This window comes from Crotalus tigris, unplaced genomic scaffold (assembly GCF_016545835.1).
Source record: "Crotalus tigris isolate CLP2741 ecotype Arizona unplaced genomic scaffold, ASM1654583v1 scf7180000021611.299338, whole genome shotgun sequence".
NCBI lineage: Eukaryota > Metazoa > Chordata > Lepidosauria > Squamata > Viperidae > Crotalus > Crotalus tigris.
The window spans coordinates 210,582-234,968 of record NW_024098591.1 but is presented as its reverse complement, the minus strand read 5'-3'; the positions used below and the strand labels follow the sequence as shown (position 1 = coordinate 234,968).

General features: G+C 52.9%; 1 protein-coding gene across 2 annotated transcripts in view; it reads right to left on the bottom strand.

Annotated features, from left to right (window-relative positions):
- PTPN23 (protein tyrosine phosphatase non-receptor type 23) overlaps window positions 1-24,387 on the bottom strand; it is a 53,121-nt gene that overhangs the window by 4,486 nt on the left and 24,248 nt on the right. For both annotated transcript variants that reach the window (XM_039318861.1, XM_039318863.1), the window contains exons 11-22: window positions 23,563-23,621; window positions 22,878-22,957; window positions 21,339-21,453; window positions 20,720-20,785; window positions 18,849-18,994; window positions 13,815-14,159; window positions 12,173-12,327; window positions 9,195-9,346; window positions 7,744-7,923; window positions 3,858-5,994; window positions 1,575-1,759; window positions 5-109 (exon numbers count right to left, since the gene is read on the bottom strand). In XM_039318861.1, the coding sequence (XP_039174795.1) occupies window positions 5-109; window positions 1,575-1,759; window positions 3,858-5,994; window positions 7,744-7,923; window positions 9,195-9,346; window positions 12,173-12,327; window positions 13,815-14,159; window positions 18,849-18,994; window positions 20,720-20,785; window positions 21,339-21,453; window positions 22,878-22,957; window positions 23,563-23,621 (3,725 nt within the window). The remainder of the gene's footprint in view (window positions 1-4; window positions 110-1,574; window positions 1,760-3,857; window positions 5,995-7,743; window positions 7,924-9,194; window positions 9,347-12,172; window positions 12,328-13,814; window positions 14,160-18,848; window positions 18,995-20,719; window positions 20,786-21,338; window positions 21,454-22,877; window positions 22,958-23,562; window positions 23,622-24,387) is intronic.

Below are 24,387 nucleotides of genomic sequence, written 5' to 3'. Positions count from 1 at the left end.
TTACCTGCAGTGAACCACAATGGGGGTGTGGAGGGGGCGCTGGTGGAGGTAATGGCTGTGCACGTCCTGGATAAACCGAAGCAGATTGCTTTTGCTGTCTGGCAGGCCGCTGCAGAAGGAAATGCGTTCATTTAGTTCACTCATTCATTCAAATTTATATTCACGTTTTCACATCGTTCACTCGTTCGTATGTGGTTTTTTTCATTCCTTGATTACACTTATCTGTGTTTTTCTTTCGTTCCTTCACTGAAACTTCGATGCAATTTTCCCTGCATTTATTCAATGTAGATGTAGCTTTTTTTCTTTCGTTTATTTGTTTCTAAATTCAATTTATTTTTTCATCCGTTCCTGCAGTCGTCATTCATCGATTTATTGAATATATGTGTGCTTTTTCCTTCCTTCCTTCCTTTATTAAATTGATCTGCACTTTTTCTTTCATTCATTCATGAAATTTGTCTTTTTCTTTCGCCGATGTTTTAAATATTCATTCGTTCATTCGTACAGGGTTTTTTTTCCATGCATTCCTTTATTGCAGTGGTTCTCAACCTTTTTAATGCCATGACCCCCAACCGGTCGTAAGTCGAGGACTACTCAACCGGTCGTAAGTCGAGGATTATGTTTGCAGAATGGGACTTTTGGCGGGCTCAGCACCATTTGCAGAATGGGACTTTTGGTGGGCTCAGCAGGGCAGAGACAGCTTGGACAATTCCTATTGGCTTTTGAAAGCCAATAGAATTAGACTCTATTCAAGACAGTCTATTTTATTGGCTTTCAAAAGCCAATAGAATAAAAGGGAGTAGCACAGCTAAGGAAAAGGGGGGAAAAAAATGGCGGACTGCGTTGTTTGGAGACCCCCGTGAAATGGTCGTTCGACCCCAAATAGGGTCCCGACTCACAGGTGGAGAACCGCTGCTTTATTGAATATATATGCGCTTTTTCATTCGTTCCTTTATCAAAATCGATCTGCGCTTTTTCTCTCATTCATTCATTCATTCGTTCATTCATTCACTCCACTCGTGTCTTTCTTTCACCAATTCGTTGAAATTGGCTTTTTTGTTCATTCATGTGGATTTTTTTCCCCACGCCTTCGTTCATGAAACATGCATGCGCCGTTTCGTTCATTCGTTTATTCAACCGATCCGCACTTTTTCTTTCATTCACTCGTTTACTACACGTCTCTTCTTCGTTCACCGATTTGTTGAAAAAAAATTTTTTCATTCACTCGCTCGTTTCTTTCGTTCGTTTACTGAGCGGGTATGTGGTTTTTCATGCCTTCGTTTCTTCAATCTGCGGCTCTTCTTCACCGATTAAAAAAAAAAATCATTCGTTCATTCGTGGTTTTTTTTTTATTCATGGGTTTATTCGTTGGTTATTCATTCAATTCAATTATCATTCATTCATTCATTCGTTCCACATACCGCCCATCTCGATCAAGCCAGTTCCCGAAGCCCATAGAGACCATCTCAGCCCCATCTGCTGCCCCCAAACCAGGCTGTCCCCCCACCCCACTGTGCCTTATGGGGCTCTGGCTGGCCTCTCCCCTTCCCACCAATCCCGGGGGGGGGATTACATACAGCTCCGGCCAGGAGGAGAACTGTAAGTGGATCATGGTCCGTTTCAAGCTCTGATCGCGGAATTGCAGCGTAAACATCCTCTCCAGGTGGGTGGGGGTCGCCTTCAGGCTGGTGAGGACCAGAGTGATGGGGCCGTGGTCCATGGGCTGGCCTCGCTCCGTGGGGAAGTAACGGACCACTTTTTGCTGTTGGGATGGAAAAGTTTAGAAGGGGGGGGTCATCTTGAAGCTCCCCCCCCCTGCCTCTCCAGCCAGGCTCCAGAAGAGACTTGTGTGCTCGTTCGGATCAGGACTCCAACCTCCATCCTCCTCAGCCGTCGCTCTTCCGGGAGGTGTCGGAGAGGAGCCCGATCAGAAGCCGGAGACCAGACCACGGAGGGGTGGAATTGCATGGCTTCTCCTTCCTATCGGCCCCAGGCAGAAGAGAGATGGGTGAGGACGATGGAGCTTGGAGTCCTGAACCTGAATAAGCAGCATCGTAAAGCCCTGTCCGGTTATCGCTGACTCAGCGCTGACCTCCCCTTTTTTGGGGGGGGGTCCCAAAAAGCTCCTCGGGATCCTTGGCGCTCTCTGAGCTTGGTGGTTTTTCTTGCAGACATTTCATGACCCAAGTAGGTAGTATCAGCAGGGAGGTGGGATTGCAGAGAGGAGGACAAAGAAGAGAAGGGAAGGAGGAGTATAAATGACATCGTCAGTGTTAGACAGGCAGTGGGATTGCAGAGAGGAGGATGAAGAGAAGGGGACGAGTCTAAATAACATCGTCAGTGCTAGACAGGAAGTGGGTTTGCATAGAGGAGGACGAAGAGAAGGGGAGGAGTCTAAATAACATCGTCAGTGCTAGAAGGGAGGTGGGATTGCAGAGAGGAGGATGAAGAAGGGGAGGAGGAGTCTAAACGACATCATCAGTGCTACAAGGGAGGTGGGATTGCAGAGAGGAGGACGAAGAAGAGAAGGGGAGGAGGAGTCTAGATAACATCATCAGTGCTAGAAGGGAGGTGGGATTGCAGCGAGGAGGACAAAGAAGAGAAGGGGAGGAGTCTAAATGACATCATCAGTGCTAGAAGGGAGGTGGGATTGCAGCGAGGAGGACAAAGAAGAGAAGGGGAGGAGGAGTCTAAACAACATCATCAGTGCTAGAAGGGAGGTGGGATTGCGGAGAGGAGGACGAAATGAAGGAGAGGAATCGTCTAAATAACATCATCAGTGCTAGATGGGAGGTGGGATTGCAGTGAGGAGGACGAAGAGGAGAAGGGGAGGAGGAGTCTAAATAACATCATCAGTGCTAGAAGGGAGGTGGGACTGCAGAGAGGAGGATGAAGAGGAGAAGGGGAGGAGGAGTCTAAACAACATCAGTGCTAGAAGGGAGGTGGGACTGCAGAGAGGAGGATGAAGAGGAGAAGGGGAGGAGGAGTCTAAACAACATCAGTGCTAGAAGGGAGGTGGGATTGCAGTGAGGAGGACGAAGAGGAGAAGGGGAGGAGGAGTCTAAATAACATCATCAATTCTAGAAGCAGCGAGGAGGACGAAGAGAAGGGGAGGAGTCTAAACAACCATCAGTGCTAGAAGGGAGGTGGGATTGCGGAGAGGAGGACAAAGAGGAGAACAGGAGGAGTCTAAACATCATCAGTGCTAGAAGGTGGGATTGCAGAGAGGAGGACGAAGAGGAGAAGGAGTCTAAATAACATCATCACTGCTAGAAGGGAGTTGGGATTGCAGAGAGGAGGACCAAGAGGAGTCTAAATAACACCATCACTGCTAGAAGGGAGTTAGGATTGCAGAGAGGAGGACGAAGAGAAGGGGTCTAAATAACTTCATCAGTATTAGAAGGAAGGTGGGACTGCAGAGAGGAGGACGAAGAGAAGAGCAGGAGTCTAGATAACATCATCAGTGATAAAAAAGAGTGGGCTGGCGGAGAGCACGAAGGGAAGAGGAAGAGGAGGGCATCCCCCACCGCCCCTGCTTCCTGGCAAAGGCCTGACCTGGATCCTAGCCCTTCTCTGCCCCCAAAGCACCGCCACTTCTAAAGCTACTGTTGCCCCCAGACTCTCGGGCTTAGTAGCAGCTCCCCACCGCAGCCAATCTGGGACAGTTTTCAATTTTATCCTTATTAAATTTATACACCATCCATCTCCCCAACCAGCCGCCCTCTCGCATAGCTTGTGGAGAAGGTCTGAAGCTCAGAGAGAACCGAGGGTGCGCTGGACCGTCGACCCACCCATTTGCTGCCGAGATCTCTCTCCGGATCACCATACTGCCATGCCAATCACCCCACAACCCAGCCCACCTTCTCCATCTCCTGCTCCGAGACCAGCATGACAACCAGCGAGACTTTCTGCTCGTAGATCATCAGCCAGAAGTCCGAGGCGGTGCCCACCAGCGGGGCCTGCGTGGCGATGATGGTGGGGCAGTAGGAGGAGAGATCCTCGATCCGGCTGGCGTTGACGTAGTCGTCCTTGCCCGATTGGAGGACCACTCGGTTCCGGTCGTACGGCATGATGTCCTGGTGGCGGTTCTTCATGGTGTAGCAACGGGCGATGGCGATGGACAGTTGGCGGGCGTCCTTCTCCTGGGCCTCTTGAAGTTCCTTCCAGATGTTATCCAGCTCGCTGACCGTGCCCGGCGCGGGGGTCTTTTCCAACTGGGATACCTTTTCTTGGAAACGTTCCAGCTCGGACAGGAGGCGCCAAAGACGCTCGGGTTTCTCGTACGGGTCGTTCTCGATCAGCTGGACGGCTTTGGGCTTCCACCCGTCCTTGGCGTCGGCCTTGGTGGGTTGAAGGAGGGGCTGCCCAACGGGCGCCTTGGGACCCCCGTGCTGGCTTTCGGGGCTGGAGGACAGCAGGTCGTCGGTGGAGCTGCTTGGGCGCTGGAATGGGACCTCGGAGGTCCAGGAGTCAGCGGACGCAGGTCCGGGAGTCAGCGAGGAGGGGGGCAGCTGGGAGGGCAAGAGGCAGGGGGGTGGGAGGGTCATGGAGGGGCGTGGAGAGGGGGCCGGTGGGGGAACTGCCCCACCGACCGGACTAGGGGCAGGAGGAACATGGTGCAGTGGCTGGCTGACCGGGGGTGGCTGAGGGCCAGCCAGCACTACAGGGACTCCCGGGAGCTGGGCTGACGTCGGAGCGACAGGAGCGAACGTGAGGGGAGCGGCTGTGCCGGGAGGGTGAAGGGGCACCTGCTGGACGGGGCCCATCATGCCTCTGGGAGCCGGGACGGAGAAGGCTAAGCTGCCCGAGTGGGGTGGCAGCGGGTCCCGGGGTGGCAGCTGATACTGTTGAGGTCCCAGCTGGAGGGGGTGCTGCCCTTGGCTAGCGGGATGCACGGGGACTGGATTCGGGAGTGCCGGTGGCCCGCGGGGCTGAGAGGGGTACGGCTGGGGGAAGGCCGGCTGTGGCTGCTGGGTCTGAGGCAGGAAGCGGGGCAGCTGCTGCTGTGGGGGCAGCACGGCGGGCCTTGCCGGCAAGCAAGACGGGCGATCGGAGGGCGGACAGAGGGGTCTCTGCGCCGGGAAGGCAGGCTGGGGCGGAGGGCCTGAGAAAGGAGGCAGGAAGGGCGGGGTGCCCGCCGGGACATAGGCACAAGGGTAGGGGGCAGACCCCCCCACAAAGCCCCCCTGGGAAGGAGGCCCAGTCCACTGGGGGAGAGAGCCGGTCATCCCCGGCGGAGCCGTGCAGCTGGAGATGGGGGCCTGCAGGCTGTCCACCGTGCTGGTGGCGGGCCGGATGCCCTGCGTGTGCGGTGGAAAATGGGGGGCAACAAAGGGGGCGGGCACCGGAGCCGGAGGCCTCGTGGCCAAAGGCATGGGAGGGCCTCCCGGCAATACTCCGCTAGATGGCGCCAGTGGTCCCGCCCCGTAAACGGACCCCGGGGCGGGACGAGGCATCGGTACGTGCTGTGGAGACGTTCTCGGGGGTGGAAGGGGGGGCCCGCGGTACGCCGGCTGTTGTGGGACGAGGGCCGGACCTGGGGTGGCGGTAACCCCCGACGGGTAGACCTGTGAATTCGGCAAAGGGGGCGGCGCGGAGCTTCGGGGAGCCAGTCCGGGGAAAGGAGCGTGTCCAGAGACGGCGGGCACCCTGGTGGAGTGGTACGGCTGGGGAGGGGGTCCGGTCACCGGGAACTGGCCCGGGTGAAAGGGAGGCCTGAGCGGAAGGCCCGCCCCAAAAGCTTCGCCCGCGGGACCCCGGATCCCCACAGCAGGCAACGGTGGCTCGCTACGTAGAGCTGCCAGCGCATCGGCGGGGAGCTGCGCCAGGTGAGCGGCCAGGACTTCCGGCGGGAGGCTGCACAGTTCCTCGGGCAAGTCGGCGAGCGAAATGGAGGCCAGGCTCAAGGGCTCGCAGCTGAGCTCGGCCTCCGAAGACTTCTTTTGGAGGGTGGGTTTCGAGGCGGTGGGCCGGGCGGGAGTCTTCTTCTTCATCTCCCTGTTGGAAGAAGCACAGAGACGGAAACGGTGAGACTCAGCTCGTAGGTTCAGCGAGGAAAGCGCCCTGCGCGATTCGGAGACGGCCACGGTTGCTCAGTCCTGGCCTACCTGGCAGGGGTGTCATTGGAAAGGTCAAGGACAACTCATCCAGGACAACCTGTTGCAGGATAACTCGTCACCGGACGATTCAACGCTGCGTTAATGCTTTCATTCGTTCCTTTTGTTGTTGGTGACTATGTTTTCGTCGAAATTATTGTAACTCTCCTATTTCTGGATTGCATTTATTACTGATTTTAGTATTATTGGCCACGGTCCGTTAATTCAATTTTTTTGTATTTGTTGAGTTGTCCGCGGCAAATTGTCCCGCGGATAAGCTGTCCGCGGCAAGTTATTTGCAGCGAATTGTCCGTGCCAAATTGTCCGCAGCAAATTATCCACAGCAAGTTGTCCACGGTGAATTATCCGCAATTATTTTTCCGCAACTAATCGTCCACAATTAGTTGTCCGCGGCAAGGTCTCCGCGATGAATTGTCCACAATGAGTTGTCCGCGGCAAGTTATCCGCGACAAATTGTCCGCGGTACCTTGTCCCCGGCGAGTTATCCCATTGTGGACAGGGGATATAGCAAGGTTAGTTCAGACAGAAGAGAATTTGAATAAATCGCGGAGCCCACCACCAATTGGGGTCTAATGAGGGCTGAAGACCCCGTCCATTTCCTCCAGAGCAGTGGTTCTCAACCTTTTTAATGCCGCGACCCCCAACTGGTCGTAAGTCAAGGACTACTCAACCGGTCGTAAGTCGAGGATTACTCAACTGGTGCAGCACCGTTTGCAGAATGGGACTTTTGGCGGGCTCAGCAGGGCAGAGACAGCCTGGACCATTCCTATTGGCTTTTGAAAGCCAATAGAATTAGACTCTATTCAAGAGAGTCTCTTCTATTGGCTTTCAAAAGCCAATAGAATAAAAGGGAGTAGCACAGCGAAGGAAAAGGGGGAAAAAATGGCGGACTGCGTTGTTTGGCGACCCCGGTGAAATGGTCGTTCGACCCCAAATGGGGTCCTGACCCACAGGTTGAGAACCACTGCTCCAGAGCCTCATAATTCACTTTGTGTCCGCAACCCGGATTGTGTCCAATTTTCAATGAATCCGAGCAACTTCCAGAATTCCCAAGCTAGCGTGATTTAACAAGGCTGGACTCCAACTCCCAGAATCCCCCAGCTGACATGCTTTAAGAGAGGAGGACTTCATCTCCCAGAATCCCTCAGCCAGGATGCATTAAAAGGGAAGGACTTTGACTCCCAGAATCCCCCAGCCAGCATGCTTTAAGAGTGTTGGATGTCAAATCCCAGAATCCCCCAGCCGGCGTGCTTTAAGTGGGGTAGACCCAGAATCCCTCAGCCGGCGTGCTTTAAGAGTGTTGGATTTCAACTCCCAGAATCCCCCAGCCAGGATGCTTTAAAAGGGGAGGACTTCGACTCCCAGAATCCCCCAGCCAGGATGCTTTAAGAGGGGAGGACTTCCAATCCCAGAATATCTCCAGCCAGCGTTCTTTAAGAGAGCAGGACTTCAGCTCCCAGAATCCCCCAGCCTGCATGCTTTAAGAGGGGAGGACTGCGACTCCCAGAATCCCCCAGCCACCATGCTCTACGCGGGGACAACTTCAATTCCCAGAATCCCCCCAGAACCGAAACCCCGCTTGAAAGAAAGCAATCCCTGTCCGACCTTCCTTCCGTAAGGAATCGCTTACTTCTCCAAGATCTGCTGGCGGTGGCTTTCGGCCATTTTGCAGGCGGCCTGGGCCTTTTCTAGAAGCTTCCCCACTTTGCTTTCCAAGTCGGCGTAAAACTCTTTCCCTTCTTGCGACTTCTTCATCAAATCCTCGTAGGCCTCGTACGAAGCCACCAATGTCTGGAGAGTTGTGTTCCACCTGGACGGAGTGGGGGGGGGGGGAACGGGACAAAAGAAGGGTGACAGGTGATTTCTTTCCCGCCGATCAAAATACAGAAAAGTCCTCGACTGACGACCAGATTGCTTAGCGACCGTTCGAAGCTAATGACAGACCTGCTCGGGAGGACGGCTACCGCTCGACAAACGACCACAATCGAGCCAGAAAAAATTTAGCTGGATGTTGATTTTTTGGGGTCTCGTTTTACGAACTGTCGTTAAGCAAATCGCATGGTTGTTAAGCAAATTACATGGTTGTTAAGCGAATTGCGCGCTCGTTAAGCAAATCGCGCGCTCGTTAAGCGAATCCGGTGCCCTCGTTCACTTTGTTCGGTCGAAAGGTCAGAAAAGGGGATGGCGTGACACACAAACACACACACACCGGGGACGCTGCGACCGTCGTAAATACGAGTCCGTCGCCAAGCGTCTGAATTTGGGATCGGGTAACTACGGGGATGGGTGTAACGGTCGTAAGGGCGAGGACTGGTTGTAAGTCATTTTTTTTCCCCAATGCTGTTGTTCCAGTCTAGGACTGTAGAACGAGTCCTCCACGTAGGACTGTGCTGCGACGTTACGACGGGCTTGTTCAGGACCTACTTCGAATGAAATTTCGACGTTCTGACCGCTCTCGGCCCCTCGCCCGCGTTCACGCCATGGCGTTCGGGCATTGGGCGACCGGGGCCCGCCTTTGCGGCTCTTTGCGGAATCCCGGGGCTCACGTGACGCCGATTGAGAGTTTGTGCCGGAAAATGGGGGTTTAATTCTGGTATCTGGCAAATCCCACCCGCCCACCCCACTGCAACGAATGGAACAGCCGAGCGCGAGCGGCGTTGAGTTTATGGCGGCCGCGGAAAAGATAATAAAAACGATCGTGTTCACGTGGGGATCTACTTAACGTTCAGCCTGACCATAATTCTGGAGGAGGAGGAGGATGGATGACGTTCCCTAGTTGGGTCACGAGACGTCTGGAAGAAAAACCACCAGAAAGACGAGCACCAAAGACCTCGTAGTCTTCTCCTCCTCCTCCTCCCTTCTTCTTCTTCCTCCTCCTCCCTTCTAGCATTGATGACGTTACCTAGTTGGGTCACGAAACGTCTGCAAGGGAACCACCCAGGTCAGACAGCCCTGCGGACCCCGTGTCTTCCCCATGGACATCTTCGTGTCCTCCTACCTCCCTGGCTCAAAGTTTCGGTCTACTCTACTCAACCGAGTTGGGGGGGGGAGTCCTTTCCTGCCCGTCGCCCTCCAACTCACTTGTGCTCGACCTCGGCCAGGATCTTGCGAACGGCGGCGTACTTGACGTTGGCCTCGGTCAGAGCTTTGAGGATGTTCTCCTGGGCGGCCAAGTTCTGCTCCAAGTAGACCTTGATCTGGTCGTACTTCTTCAGCTGCTCTTCAAAGAGTTTCTGGAAAGTAAGATGGGACTCGGAGTGAAGGCAAAGCGACGAAGACGTGGGAGGAGGAGGGATGGAAAGATGGGAGAAGATGGAGGCAAGGAGGAAGGTTTGAGGTGGCCATCTTAGAAGCATAGAAGGTGGACCTCTTGAGGTGGCCATCTTAGAAGGTTCTGGAGGTGGACCCCTTGAGGTGGCGATCATAGATGCTACTGGAGGTGGAGATGTTGAGGTGGCCATCTTAGAAGCTTCTAAGAGGTGGACCTCTTGAGATGGCCATCTTAGAAGCTTCTAGAGGTGGACCTCTTGAAGTGGCCATCTTAGAAGGTTCTATGGATGGACTTCTTGAGGTAGCCATCTAGGAAGTTTTGAGATGGCCATCTTAGAAGCTTCTAGAGGTGGACCCCTAGAGATTGCCATCGTAGATGCTACTGGAGATTTTGAGGTGGCCATCTTAGAAGGTTCTGGAGGTGGACCCCTTGAGGTGGCCATCTTAGAAGATTGTGGCGGTGGACCCGTTGAGGTGGCCATCTTAGAACCTTCTAAGAGGTGGACCTCTTGAGATGGCCATCTTAGAAGCTTCTAGAGGTGGACCTCTTGAACTGGCCATCTTAGAAGGTTCTATGGATGGACTTCTTGAGGTAGCCATCTAGAAAGTTTTGAGATGGCCATCTTAGAAGCTTAGGAGGTGGACCCCTAGAGATTGCCATCGTAGATGCTACTGGAGATTTTGAGGTGGCCATCTTAGAAGGTTCTGGAGGTGGACCCCTTGAGGTGGCCATCTTAGAAAATTGTGGAGGTGGACCCGTTGAGGTGGCCATCTTAGAAGCTTCTAAGAGGTGGACCTCTTGAGATGGCCATCTTAGAAGCTTCTAGAGGTGGACCTCTTGAACTGGCCATCTTAGAAGGTTCTATGGATGGACTTCTTGAGGTAGCCATCTAGAAAGTTTTGAGATGGCCATCTTAGAAGCTTAGGAGGTGGACCCCTAGAGATTGCCATCGTAGATGCTACTGGAGATTTTGAGGTGGCCATCTTAGAAGGTTCTGGAGGTGGACCCCTTGAGGTGGCCATCGTAGATGCTACTGGAGGTGGAGATGTTGAGGTGGCCATCTTAGAAGCTTCTAAGAGGTGGACCTCTTGAGATGGCCATCTTAGAAACTTCTAGAGGTGGACCTCTTGAAGTGGCCATCTTAGAAGGTTCTATGGATGGACTTCTTGAGGTAGCCATCTAGGAAGTTTTGAGATGGCCATCTTAGAAGCTTAGGAGGTGGACCCCTAGAGATTGCCATCGTAGATGCTACTGGAGATTTTGAGGTGGCCATCTTAGAAATTTCTAGAGGTGGACCTCTTTAGGTGGCCATCTTAGAAGATTCTAGAGGTGGACCCCTTGAGGTGGCCATCTTAGAAACCTCTATGGATGGACTTCTTGAGGTAGCCATCTAGGAAGGTTCTTGAGGTGAACTCTTTGAGGTTGCCATCGTAGATGCTACTGGAGATTTTGAGGTGGCCATCTTAGAAGTTTCTAGAAGTGGACCTCTTGAGGTGGCCATCTTAGAAACCTCTGGGAGTGAAACTCTTGAGTGGCCATCTTAGAAACCTCTGGGGGTGGACCTCTTGAGGTGGTCATCTTAGAAGGTTCTGAAGATGAACCTCTTGAGGTGGCCATCTTAGAAACCTCTGGGGGTGGACCTCTTGAGGTGGCCATCTTAGAAGGTTCTGGAGGTGGACCCCTAGAGGTTGCCATCGTAGATGCTACTGGAGATTTTGAGGTGGTCATCTTAGAAGTTTCTAGAGGTGGACCTCTTAAGGTGGCCATCTTAGAAGGTTCTGGAGGTGGACCCCTTGAGGTGGCCATTTTAGAAACCTCTGAGGGTGAACCTCTTGAGGTGGCCATCTTAAAGGTTTCTGGAGGTGGATTCCTTGAAGTGGCCATCGTAGATGCTACTGGAGGTGGAGATCTTGGGGTGGCCATCTTAGACGCTTTTAGAAGTGGACCTCTTGTGGTGGCCATCTTAGATGCTTCTAGAGGTGGACCTTTTGCAAAAACATGGTGGAACAAGGAAATGGGCGAGCTAACCTTCTCCAATCTCCTGTCCTCCAGGGGTTTTGGACACCACAGCTAGATGGAGGCATCTCAGAGATATCTGTAGGACATTTTGACCAGCTTGGAGCTTCTGGGAATTGAAGTCCACCTGTCTTAAAGCATATCAGCTAGGAGATTCTGGGCGTTGAAGTCCACTCCTCTTAAAGCACGCCGGCTAGGGGATTCTGGGAGTTGAAGTCCTCCCTCTTAAAGCATGCTGGCTGGGGGATTCTGGGAGTTGAAGTCCTCCCTCTTAAAGCATGATGGCTGGGGGATTCTGGGAGTTGAAGTCCTCCCTCTTAAAGAATGATGGCTGGGGGATTCTGGGAGTTGCAGCCCCGTATTAAAGCATCCTGGCTAGGGGATTCTGGTAGTTGAAGTCCATCCCTCTTAAAGAATGATGGCTGGGGGATTCTGGGAGTTGCAGCCCCCTATTAAAGCATCCTGGCTGGGGGATTTTGGGAGTTGAAGTCCTCCCTCTTAAAGAATGATGGCTGGGGGATTCTGGGAGTTGCACCCCTCTATTAAAGCATCCTGGCTGGGGGATTCTGGGAGTTGAAGTCCTCCCTCTTAAATCATCCTGGCTGGGGGATTCTGGGAGATGAAATCCTCCCCTCTTAAAGCATGCCGGCTGGGGGATTCTGGGAGTTGAAGTCCGCCAAGGCCTTTCTCGTTCCACTCTCGGATTCACAAGGCCTAAGGAACACCCACGTGGGGGGCCAGGCTAAGCCACGATCGCATCCTGGCTTCTCACCTTCATCTCGGACTGATCGGTGGTGACCAGGGAGGTGGTCAGATCATCCTTCTGGATCATCTCCCGCAGCTGCTGCTCCAGGGACATTCTCTGGTCTTTCATTTCCTGGACTTTGGCCAGCATCCGCTTCAGGTTCTGGATGGCTTGATGGTCGTCTGAAGGCGAGAACCCGGGTCAGGGTTTGGGGGATAAGGCAGGCCAGCCTTCAGCCTAATCCCTAACCCCCGTAAGCCTCACCCTCCACCCTAATCCTAAACCCTAATCCTTCACCCGTAACCCTTCGCCCTCAGGGTCCAGCCTAAGTCGTCATCCTTAATCCTAATCCCTAATCCCCATCCCTAACCCTTATCCACCCCCTCAACCCTAACCCTCACCGTTAACCCTAATTCTTAATCCATCATCCTTATCTCTAACCCTCAACCCTAATCCTAACCCTTAATCCCTCAATCCTAATCTTAACTCCTTAATCTTCAACCCTAATCCTTAATCCCTAATCCTCATCCTAGCCCCTAACCCTTATCCACACGCTCAACCCTGTCACTGTTCACCCTGATCCATAATCCATCATCCTCAGCCCTAATGCCAACCCTTAACCCTAATTCCTAACCCTCGCTCTTAACCCTACTCCTAAACCTTCATCCTTATCCTTATCCCTAACCCTAACCCTAACCCTCACCACTTAACCCTAATCCTTACCCTCGTCCCTAACCCTTAATCCTAATCCCTAACCCTAAAACACCTTTAATCCTAACCTGTAATCATTAACCCTAAACCCTAATCTGAAGCTTTCATCCTTAGCCCTAACTCCTAACCCTCACCCTTAGCCCTAACCCTTAATCCTTCATCCTAATCCTCAGCCGGAACCCTTAATCCCAATCCCTAACCCCCCAGCTTTAACCCTAATCCTAACCCTTAATCCTAATCTAAACCCTTCATCCTTAAGCCTAATTCCTAAACTTCACCCTTAACCCTAATCCTTACCCTCGTCCCTAACCCTTAATTCTAATCCCTAACCCTCACCTTTAACCCTAACCCTTAGCCCTAATTCCTAACGCTCATCCTTAGCCCTAATCCTTAATCCTAATCCTTAGCCCTCACCCTTAATCCTAATCCCTAACGCCCACCTTTAACCCTAATCCTAACTCTTAGGCCTTAACCCTTATCCAAACCCTCACCCTTAACCCTAATCCTTCACCCTAATCCTTATCCTCCGCCCTAACCCTTAATCCTAATCCCTAACCCCCACCCTTAACCCTCATCCTTCATCCTTTACCCTAATCCTTATCCTCCGCCCTAACCCTTCATCCTAATCCCTAACCCCCGCCCTTAACCCTAATCCTTATCCTCCACCTAACCCTTAATCCTAATCACTCACCCCCACCCTTAGCCCTAATCCTTCATCCTTCACTCCAGGACCCCTGTGCGCCCCATTTTTTTTTTTTTTTTTTTTTACCCAGAAGGCTTCGGAGGCGGCTGGGGGCTGGAGAGGCAGAGGTGCCCGAGAGGCAAAGCGGGCACGGGGCAGGAGACAGGGGTGTGTGTGTGTGTGCGGGGGGGGTGTCTCCCTCCCCCCTCCAACCCCCCCATGCCCCCCCACCCCCTCCGAGCTGCGGGGGGGGGCGGTCGTGGCCCCCGTCCTCACCCTCCGAGAGGCTGGGGGTGGGCAGGGCGGCCTTGACCCCCTCCAAGGGCCCGCTCAGCAGGCGGAGGTTGGCGATGTGCAGGTGCATGGCCTTGTGCAGCTCCGTGTTGGTGAAGCTGGCCGCCCGGTGGACCTCCATGTACTTGGACCACTCCTTGGCCACCTCGGCCAGGCTGGCGGAGGAGGAGGAGAAGGAGGAAGAGGAGAGGGGGGGCTCCGGGGGCTGAGGGGGCGGGGCCTTGCCCAGGGTCTCCGCCAGCTTCCGCTCCTGGGCCTCCCCTTCCTCCAGCAGGTCCTGGATCTCCTTGAGGGAGGCTTCCACGTCCGTGAAGACGCCCGAGAGGACTGCCGGGGGGGGGGGGGAGAAGGGGGCGGAGGGAGGGGGAAAAAAAGGAAAGAGGGAAGGAGGGAGGGAAGGAGGAAGGAGGCAAGGAAGAATGAAAGAGGGAGGGAGGGAGGAAGACAGACAGAAGGAAGGGAAGGGAAAAGAGAGGGAATGTGAAAAAGGGAGGGAGGGAAGGAGGAAGGAGGGGAGGGAAGGAGGGAGGGAGGGAGGCAAGGAAGAATGACAGAGGGAGGGACGAAGGAGAAAAGAGAGGGAATGTGAAAAAGGGAGGGAGGGAGGGAGGGAGGAGGGGAGGGACATAAGAAAGAATGAAAGAGAGAGGGTGGAAGGAAGGGAGGGAAGACAGGAGAAAAGAGGGGAATGTGAAAAAGGAAGGAAGGAAGGAAGGGAGATAAGAAAGAACGAAAGAGGGAGGGTGGGAGGAAGGAAGACAGAGGGAGGAGAAAAGAGGGAATGTGAAAAAGGAAGAGAGGGAGGAAGGAAGGGAGGAGGGAGAAGAAAGGATGAAAGAGGGAAGGAGGGAGGGAAGGAGGAAGGAGGGGAGGGAAGGAGGGAGGGAGGGAGACAAGGAAGAATGACAGAGGGAGGGACGAAGGAGAAAAGAGAGGGAATGTGAAAAAGGGAGGGAGGGAGGAAGGGAGGAGGGAGGGAGATAAGAAAGAATGAAAGAGGGAGGGTGGGAGGAAGGGAGGGAAGACAGAAGGAGAAAAGAGGGGAATGTGAAAAAGGCAGGAAGGGAGATAAGAAAGAAAGGGAGGGAGGGAGGGAGGAAGGAAGACAGAGGGAGAAAAGAGGGAATGTGAAAAAGGAAGAGAGGGAGGGAGGAAGGGAGGAGGGAGGGAGAAGAAAGGATGAAACAGGGAAGGAGGGGAGGGAAGGAGGGAGGGAGGGAGGCAAGGAAGAATGACAGAGGGAGGGACGAAGGAGAAAAGAGAGGGAATGTGAAAAAGGGAGGGAGGGAAGGAGGAAGGAGGGGAGGGAAGGAGGGAGGGAGGGAGGCAAGGAAGAATGAAAGAGGGAGGGACGAAGGAGAAAAGAGAGGGAATGTGAAAAAGGGAGGGAGGGAGGGAGGGAGGAGGGGAGGGACATAAGAAAGAATGAAAGAGAGAGGGTGGAAGGAAAGGAGGGAAGACAGGAGAAAAGAGGGGAATGTGAAAAAGGAAGGAAGGAAGGGAGATAAGAAAGAACGAAAGAGGGAGGGTGGGAGGAAGGAAGACAGAGGGAGGAGAAAAGAGGGAATGTGAAAAAGGAAGAGAGGGAGGGAGGAAGGGAGGAGGGAGAAGAAAGGATGAAAGAGGGAAGGAGGGAGGGAAGGAGGAAGGAGGGGAGGGAAGGAGGGAGGGAGGGAGACAAGGAAGAATGACAGAGGGAGGGACGAAGGAGAAAAGAGAGGGAATGTGAAAAAGGGAGGGAGGGAGGGAGGGAGGAGGGGAGGGACATAAGAAAGAATGAAAGAGAGAGGGTGGAAGGAAGGGAGGGAAGACAGGAGAAAAGAGGGGAATGTGAAAAAGGAAGGAAGGAAGGGAGATAAGAAAGAATGAAAGAGGGAGGGTGGGAGGAAGGAAGACAGAGGGAGGAGAAAAGAGGGAATGTGAAAAAGGAAGAGAGGGAGGGAGGAAGGGAGGAGGGAGGGAGAAGAAAGGATGAAACAGGGAAGGAGGGGAGGGAAGGAGGGAGGGAGGGAGCAAGGAAGCATGACAGAGGGAGGGACGAAGGAGAAAAGAGAGGGAATGTGAAAAGGGAGGAAGAAGGAGGAGGGGGGAGATAAGAAAGAAGAAAGAGGGAGGGTGGAGGAAGGGAGGGAAGACAGAAGGAGAAAGAGGGGATGTGAAAAAGGCAGGAAGGAGATAAGAAAGAAAGAGGAGGAGGGAGGGAGGAAGGAAGACAGAGGAGAAAAGAGGAATGTGAAAAGGAAGAGAGGGAGGGAGGAAGGGAGGAGGGAGGGAGAAGAAAGGATGAAACAGGGAAGGAGGGGAGGGAAGGAGGGAGGGAGGGAGGCAAGGAAGAATGACAGAGGGAGGGACGAAGGAGAAAAGAGAGGGAATGTGAAAAAGGGAGGGAGGGAGGGAGGGAGGAGGGGAGGGACATAAGAAAGAATGAAAGAGAGAGGGTGGAAGGAAGGGAGGGAAGACAGGAGAAAAGAGGGGAATGTGAAAAAGGAAGGAAGGAAGGAAGGGAGATAAGAAAGAACGAAAGAGGGAGGGTGGGAGGAAGGAAGACAGAGGGAGGAGAAAAGAGGGAATGTGAAAAAGGAAGAGAGGGAGGGAGGAAGGGAGGAGGGAGGGAGAAGAAAGGATGAAAGAGGGAAGGAGGGAGGGAAGGAGGAAGGAGGGAAGGAGGGAGGGAGGGAGACAAGGAAGAATGACAGAGGGAGGGACGAAGGAGAAAAGAGAGGGAATGTGAAAAAGGGAGGGAGGAAAGAAGGGAGGAGGGAGGGAGATAAGAAAGAATGAAAGAGGGAGGGTGGGAGGAAGGGAGGGAAGACAGAAGGAGAAAAGAGGGGAATGTGAAAAAGGCAGGAAGGGAGATAAGAAAGAAAGAGGGAGGGAGGGAGGGAGGAAGGAAGACAGAGGGAGAAAAGAGGGAATGTGAAAAAGGAAGAGAGGGAGGGAGGAAGGGAGGAGGGAGGGAGAAGAAAGGATGAAACAGGGAAGGAGGGGAGGGAAGGAGGGAGGGAGGGAGGCAAGGAAGAATGACAGAGGGAGGGACGAAGGAGAAAAGAGGGAATGTGAAAAAGGGAGGAAGGGAGGAGGGAGGGAGATAAGAAAGAATGAAAGAGGGAGGAAGGGAGGGAGGAAGGGAGGGAAAGCAGAAGGAGAAAAGAGGGGAATGTGAAAAAGGAAGGAAGGGAGATAAGAATAAAAGAGGGAGGGAGGAGAAAAGAGGGAATGTGAAAAAGGAAGAGAGGGAGGGAGGAAGGGAGGAGGGAGGGAGAAGAAAGGATGAAACAGGGAAGGAGGGGAGGGAAGGAGGGAGACAATGAAGGATGACAGAGGGAGGGACGAAGGAGAAAAGAGAGGGAATGTGAAAAAGGGAGGGAGGGAGATAAGAAAGAATGAAAGAGGGAGGGTGGGAGGAAGGGAGGGAAGACAGAAGGAGAAAAGAGGGGAATGTGAAAAAGGAAGGGAGATAAGAAAGAAAGAGGAGGGAGGGAGGAAGGAAGACAGAGGGAGAAAAGGGGGAATGGGAAAAAGGAAGAGAGGGAGGAAGAGAGGAGGGAGGGAGGGAGAAGAAAGGATGGAAGAGGGAAGGAGGGAGGGAAGGAGGAAGGAGGGAGGGAGGCAAGGAAGAATGACAGAGGGAGGGAGGGAAGAAAGGGAGATAAGAAAGAATGCAAGAGGGAGGGGGGAGGAAGGAAGAGAGAAGGAAGGGAGAAGGGAGGAGAAAAGAGGGAATGTGAAAAAGGGAGGGAGGGAGAAAGGGAGGGAGAAGGAAGGATGAAAGAGGGAGGGAAGAAGGAAGGAGGGAAGGAAAGATGGGAGGGAGGGAGATAAGAAAGAATGAAAGAGGGAGGGTAGAAGGGAGGGAAGACAGAATGGAAAAGAGAGGGAATGTGAAAAAGGAAGGGAGGGAGGGAGGGAAGAAGGAAGGGAGGAGGGAGGGAGAAGAAAGAATGAAAGAGGGAGGGAAGGAAAGAAGGAGAAAGAAGAGAAAAGAGGGAATGTGAAAAAGGAAGGGAGGGAGGGAGATAAGAAAGAATGAAAGAGGGAGGATGGAAGGGAGGGAAGACAGAAGGAAGGAAGGAGGGAAGAAAGAAGGAGAAAAGAGGGGAATATGAAAAAGGGAGGGAGGGAGGAAGATAAGAAAGAATGAAAGAGGGAGGGTGGGAGGAAGGAAGGCAGAAGGAAGGAGAGAGAAAAGAGAGGGAATGTGAAAAAGGAAGGGAGGGAGGGAGGAAGGGAGGAGGGAGAAGAAAGAATGAAAGAGAGAGGGAGGAGGAAGGAAGGAAAGAGGGAGAAGAGAAAAGAGAGGAATGTGAAAAAGGAAAGAAAAGAGGGAGGGAGACCAGAAAGAGTGAAAGAGGGAGGGTGGGATGAAGGAAGGGAAGACAGGAGGGAGAAAAGAGGGGAATGTGAAAAAGTGAGGGAGGGAGGAAGCAAGGGAGGGAGGGAAGAAGGAAGGCGGGAGGGAGGAAGACAAGGAAGAATGAAAGAGGGAGGGAGGGAGGGAAGAAGGAAGGAAGAAGGAAGGAAGGAGGGGAAAAGGGGAATGTGAAAAAGGGAGGGAGATAAGAAAGAATGAAAGAGGGAGGGTGGAAGAAAGGGAGGGAAGACAGAAGGAGAGAGGAGAAAAGAGGGAATGTGAAAAAGGGAGGGAGGTAGGAAGGAAGGGAGGGAAGAAGGAAGAAGAATGAAAGAGGGAGGGAGGAGGAAGGACGGAAGGAAGGAGGGAGGGTGGAGAAAAGAGAGGAATGTGAAAAAAGGGAGGGAGGAAGAAAGATTAACGAAAGGCTCCAACTTCTGCTCCCCAGAATTCAGCTGGTCCTGCAGCTCAGGGTCGAGCTGCTAGTCCTCAGCGTTCTCCGAGCTCCCCACCGGCACTGCCCCCCCCCCCAACTCCAGCGAAGCCCCCCTCCCCAACCAAGATCCCAACCATTTAGCACCCTCCCCTGCTCTCCCCGCTTTGGGGACCAGAGGAAACCGTCCCTCTTCCTTCGCCAGGGCGGGATTCGTCCTCGGGACCCTTACCTTGCATGGACTGGACCAGGTTTTTCACGGTCTCCGGGCGGACGCTGAGGGCGGCGCACTTCTCCATCAAGAGGGGCGGGATGTGGTTATACATGTCGAGATTGTCCACCGTCTCGGGGTCCAGCTGGAGGGAGTCCATGAACTGCCTAGCGGGGGACGAAAACCCAGTCGATCTTGGTTTGTGCCGGAGGTCCTCGATTTACGACCGCAAGGCAGCCTCCCTCCCTCCCCACCTTTCCGTCGCTTCAGCTGAGGACGACATTTCTCCTTTCCTCCACCCCCTTCGTTGTTAGCTGAAAACCCCGCAGTCACACGGTCGTTAAGCGAATCAGGCTCCCCCGTTCCGGGAGGCCGCCAACGGGGATCACCCCCCATGGCCACCGTCATAAATGCGAGTCGGTCGCTGGGTGTCTGAATTGTAATCACGTGACCACCCGGGACGCTGCGACCGTCGTAAATGCGAGTCGGTTGCCCGGCGTCTGAATTTGGATCACGTGACCCCGGGACTCTGCGACCGTCGTAAATACGAGTCGGTTGCCCAGTGCGTGAATTTGGATCACGTCATCCCGGGACTCTGCGACCGTCGTAAATACGAGTCGGTTGCAAAGTTCCTGAAGTTTGATCACGTGACACTGGGATGCTGTGACCGTCGTAAATGCGAGTCGGTTGCCCAGCGTCTGAATTTTGATCACGTGACCCCGGGACTCTGCGACCGTCGTAAATACGAGTCGGTTGCCCAGTGTGTGAATTTGGATCACGTCATCCCGGGACTCTGCGACCGTCGTATATACGAGTCGGTTGCAAAGTTCCTGAAGTTTGATCACGTGACACTGGGATGCTGTGACCGTCGTAAATGCGAGTCGGTTGCCCAGCGTCTGAATTTTGATCACATGACCCCAGGACACTGCGACCGTCGTAAATGTGAGTCGGTTGCCCAGCGTCTGAATTTTGATCCCGTGACCCCAGACGCTGCGACCGTCGTAAACACGAGTCGGTTGCCGAGCTCAGATATGCTCAGGAACTGTTTAGCATCTGGAAACAGCCATGTACACTAGACAGTCCTTGAATTACGACGGCCTTTCAAGACAATCGCCACGTAAATTCTGCCCCATTTTACGACACTTTCCCGCCAGTTGTTAAGTGGATGGCTTGCCTTGGTTAAGTTAGTGACCGTTCAAAGTTATGACGGGGGAAAAAAAAGGGACGGACTGTTTTTGCCACTTACGACCGTTTTTTCCCCGCTTACGACCATTCCAGATCAAAATTCATACGCTTGGAGATTGACTCGCGTTTACGACGGTCGTAGGGTCCCCGGGGTCTGAGGAGCAAAGCCGAGGGGGCAGCCCGATTCACTTAACAACCGTGTGGCAAGAAAAGTCGTAAAATGGGGCCAAACTCCCTTCACAAAGGTCTCACTTAACAACGGAAATTTTGGGCAAACTCAACAAGTGGTCTCACTTAGCAACGGAAACGGCTACGGTTGTGGGCGTAAGTCGAGGACTGCCGATACGCTTTATTTTTTCCCCATGTTTTAAAAAAAACCCTGTAAAGGGGAGACCCTACTTAGGCAGTCCTCTCATTTGTGATGAAGCATTTAGTGACCGTTCCAAAGTTGCGACAACATGCCGAGGATCGCGACCGTCGTAAATCCGAGTCGGTGGCCAAAGCGTCTGAATTTTGATCGGGCAGACGCAGGGATGCCGCGAGGGTCCGTTAAGTGTGAAAAAATGGTCCATCGTAACTTCGGTCACTAAGCGAATCACTCCCTGTCCAAGGATCCCTCCTTCTTCCTTCCCGGGCTCTACAGCATGGGCTATGTGATCCCTCCTCCCTTCCCAAACCCATCTTAGAAAAAAAACACACAGACATACTCCAGGATCTCGTTCTTGGTGTCAATCGTGGTCATGACTTCCCTCAACAGCTTGGCTTTCTCCTCGCTGAGGACCGGAAACATGAGAGAGAAAAAGGAGGAGGAGAAGACATGAGGTGGAGAAGAAGACAACTGAGCTTCAGGAGGAAAGGATGGAACACCGTCAAGAACTTCGCTCCGGTCGGATCCGAACCCAGAACTGAGCCCAGCTTCTGCTGGGCTTCTCAAGGGTGGACGGTGGAACTCACCGCCACTAGGTGGAACTCAACGCTTCCCTTGAGGAGCATCTGAGGGCTCCAGCTGAGGCAGCAGTCGACAGCCCACAATCCTCAGCTGCAACATCTTCCTTTCAGTCACTACGTATAACCCCACTGTTGCCCAAGCAGCCACAACTCCTCATTTACTACCAGGTGCAATTCAAGGCGTTGGTCATCCCCTCCAAAGACCTCTAAGGAGGCTTTCTACTACCCCGATGGGACAAAGCCCAGCCCACTCGCTCCCAGAGAATTCCCAGGGAATTCCAGCAAGGCGGTCCTGTGGAACCTCCTGCCACTAGAAGGAAGACTGCTTCGCACCCTTTCGGAAGCCATGGATGTCCGTCAAAAGCTGGTTTGTCCTACCTGTACAGCGACGAGGCTTCGTGGGCCGCCATGGGTACCAGCTTGGCGAAAATATCCGGCCCGGTTACGGCTGGATCGGTGGGGTTGACGGGGAGGGCTTTGACCAACGACGCCCCTGTAGGGTAGACAACAGCAATGACAGAGATACAAGAGCCTCCCCCCGCCCTAGGTTTCGACAGGTGGTCCTCGACTTACGACCGCGAGATTTTTCCAGACGAGTGTAAGCAAGCCATGACCGGATTTTCACGACCGTTTCGGCCCCCTGGTTCTCACGGGAATCACTTCGGTTGTTGAGTGAATCGCCCTGGCGTTAAATGGATCCGGCCTCCCACGCTTGGAAGGTCACAAAGTGGGGATTCCGGCTGGACATCCCTCCCCTCCCCCTGGGGACGCTTCCCATTGTCAGAAATACAATCGCCAAGCCAATTTTTGGTTTGGTGACGGTGAGGACGTGGCGACGGTCGTTAAGTGGGAGAAACGGACCAAAGTCACTTTTTCTCCTGCGTCGTTGTGACTTCAAATGGTCACTAAATGAATGGACATAAGTCGAGGACTCCCTATTCATGGTTATTCAGTTTTTTACAGGTGGAAAAAAAAGCATACTGGTAAGTCCTCTTGTTACAAGCCCCAAATATACGCTAAGTGAGGCATAACAAATAACGACCAGAACAGAGCCCCAAATATCCGTTGAGGGATAACAAATTAACGACCACAAAAGCGCTCCAAATATCCATTGAGGGATAACAAATCAACGACCACAAAGGTGCTCCAAATATCCGTTGAGGGATAACAAATTAACGACCACAAAGGCGCTCCAAATATCCATTGAGGGATAACAAATTAACGACCTCAAAGGCGCTCCAAATATCCGTTGTGAGGGATAACAAATTAACGACCACAAAGCCGCTCCAAATATCCGAGACACAACAAATATCTCACTTAACAACAGAAATTCAGGACTCAATTGTGGTCGTTAAGACGAGGACTTACGAGTACGCTTTTGTTTTTTCCCCCCTGTAAAAAATTTGAGTTTTGCCCCGTTTTATAATCTTTCCCGCCACCGTTGTTAAGTGAATCACTGCAGAGAGACAGTCGTTTTAGGGAATCCTGCTCCCCCGTTGACTTGGCTTGTCGGAAGATAGCAAAAGGGGATCACAGAGGAGCCCGGCACACCGCGACCGTCGTAACTACGAGTCGGCCCGCCAATTTCTGAACTGCGCTCGTGGGACACTGGAACAGTCGTGTGAAAAACGGTCGTGTGAAAAACGGTCATAAGTCACATTTTTTTTAGTGTCGTCGTAACTTCGGACGGTCAATAAACACACGGTTTACAAGGAACGAACACTTTTTTGAGGATTTGGACCCAAAGTGACAACAATTGATCCCCACAAGGCTAATTTTGTAAATTAAACGTCAAGTGGATTCACTTATCAAACTCCAGATTTTTGGTTCGCTGTTTAAAAAAAATAAAAAATGGCCAGCTGGGGGATTGTGGGAGTTGAAGTCCTCCCCTCTTAAAGTAGGCCACTCCCCCTTTACCTTTAATGGACTGCAAAGTATCCAGCGCAGGGACGGCCTCATGGTAGATGAAATCGTTGTCCTTTTTCGACGAATTATACCTAAGAAGGAAGAAGGGCTCAGAAAACTCCCCGTTAGATCACCCAGTGGCTCCCTCTCCTTTCCCAGCCCCGCCAGCTCCCAGGACAGGATTTGCACCAGCGACCAGATTTCTGCTGCCCATTTTGGACACCTAAAGATCTTTCCAGGGTGAGGCTGATGGGGAGGGAAGGAAAGGATCCATTCTGGCTAGCACAGGGAAGTCCTTGACTTACGACGACCATGGAAGGCAACGTATTCGTCACTAAGCGAGATAGTTGTGACGTGAGTTTGGGCTCATTTTACTGTCTTTTTTGCCAGTTGTGAAGTTCGCCATATGGTCGTTAAGTGGATCTGGCCTACCCTTTGTCAGCTTGGTCACAAAAGGGGATCATGGGTCCACGGGACGCTGCGACCGTCGTAAATACGAGTCGGTTGCCAAGCGTCTGAATTTTGATCACGTGACCCCGGAACGCTGCAACCGTCGTAAATACAAGTCAGTTGCCGTCTGAATTTTGATCCCGTGACCCTGGAACGCTGCGACCGTTGTAAACACAAGTCAGGGGTTGATTTGGGGGTGGGAAGAAAGTACCAAAAAAAGGGGGGTGACAACTCCGCTAGAACTCACTTCCCTCCGATGACATCCATGGTGAACCTCAGTGCCTCCTGTACGGTTTCGGGCTGGCCCTGCGAGAAACAGCCGGTTAAAATATGGTGTATTCTGCATTTTACTCGCTCTGATGACGTTCCCTAGTTGGGTCATGAGACGTCTGCAAGGAAACCACCCAGCTCAGAAAGCACCAAGGACCCCACAGTCCTTCCTCCTTCCTTCCTTCTAGCCCTGATGATGTTACCTAGTTGGGTCATGAGACGTCTGCAAGGAAACCACCCAGCTCAGAGAGCACCAGGGACCCCACAGTCTTTCTCCTCCTCCTCCTCTTCCTCCTCCTCGTAGTAACGCCTCCTCGTAGTAACGCCATTCAAACCCCCAGCTCTGGAAGCCCCCAGGAACCCCCCTCCCCAAACCTTTGGGCTCGCTCCTCCCCTCCTCCCATCCCGCCTCCAGCAGCTGGATTTTGCCAAGGGCCAATTTGTCCGAAATGGTATATAGGGTTTCCTGCCCCGAGCAGGGGGTCGGACTAGATGACCTCCGAGGCCCCTTCCAACTTTACTACTACTACTACTACTACTACATTATTATTAACAACCTGCCTCCAGAAGCGGTAAATGCTCCAATACTGGAAGTTTTTAAGAAGAGGCTGGACAGCCCTTTGTCTGAAATGGTGTAGGGTTTCCTGCTTGAGCAGGGGGTTGGACTAGATGACCTCCAAGGTCCCTTCCAACTTTATTATTATTACTGTTACTATTACTATTATTTATAGGGTTTCTTGCCGGAGCACGGGGTTGGACTAGATGACCTCCAAGGTCCCTTCCAACTTTATTATTATTACTG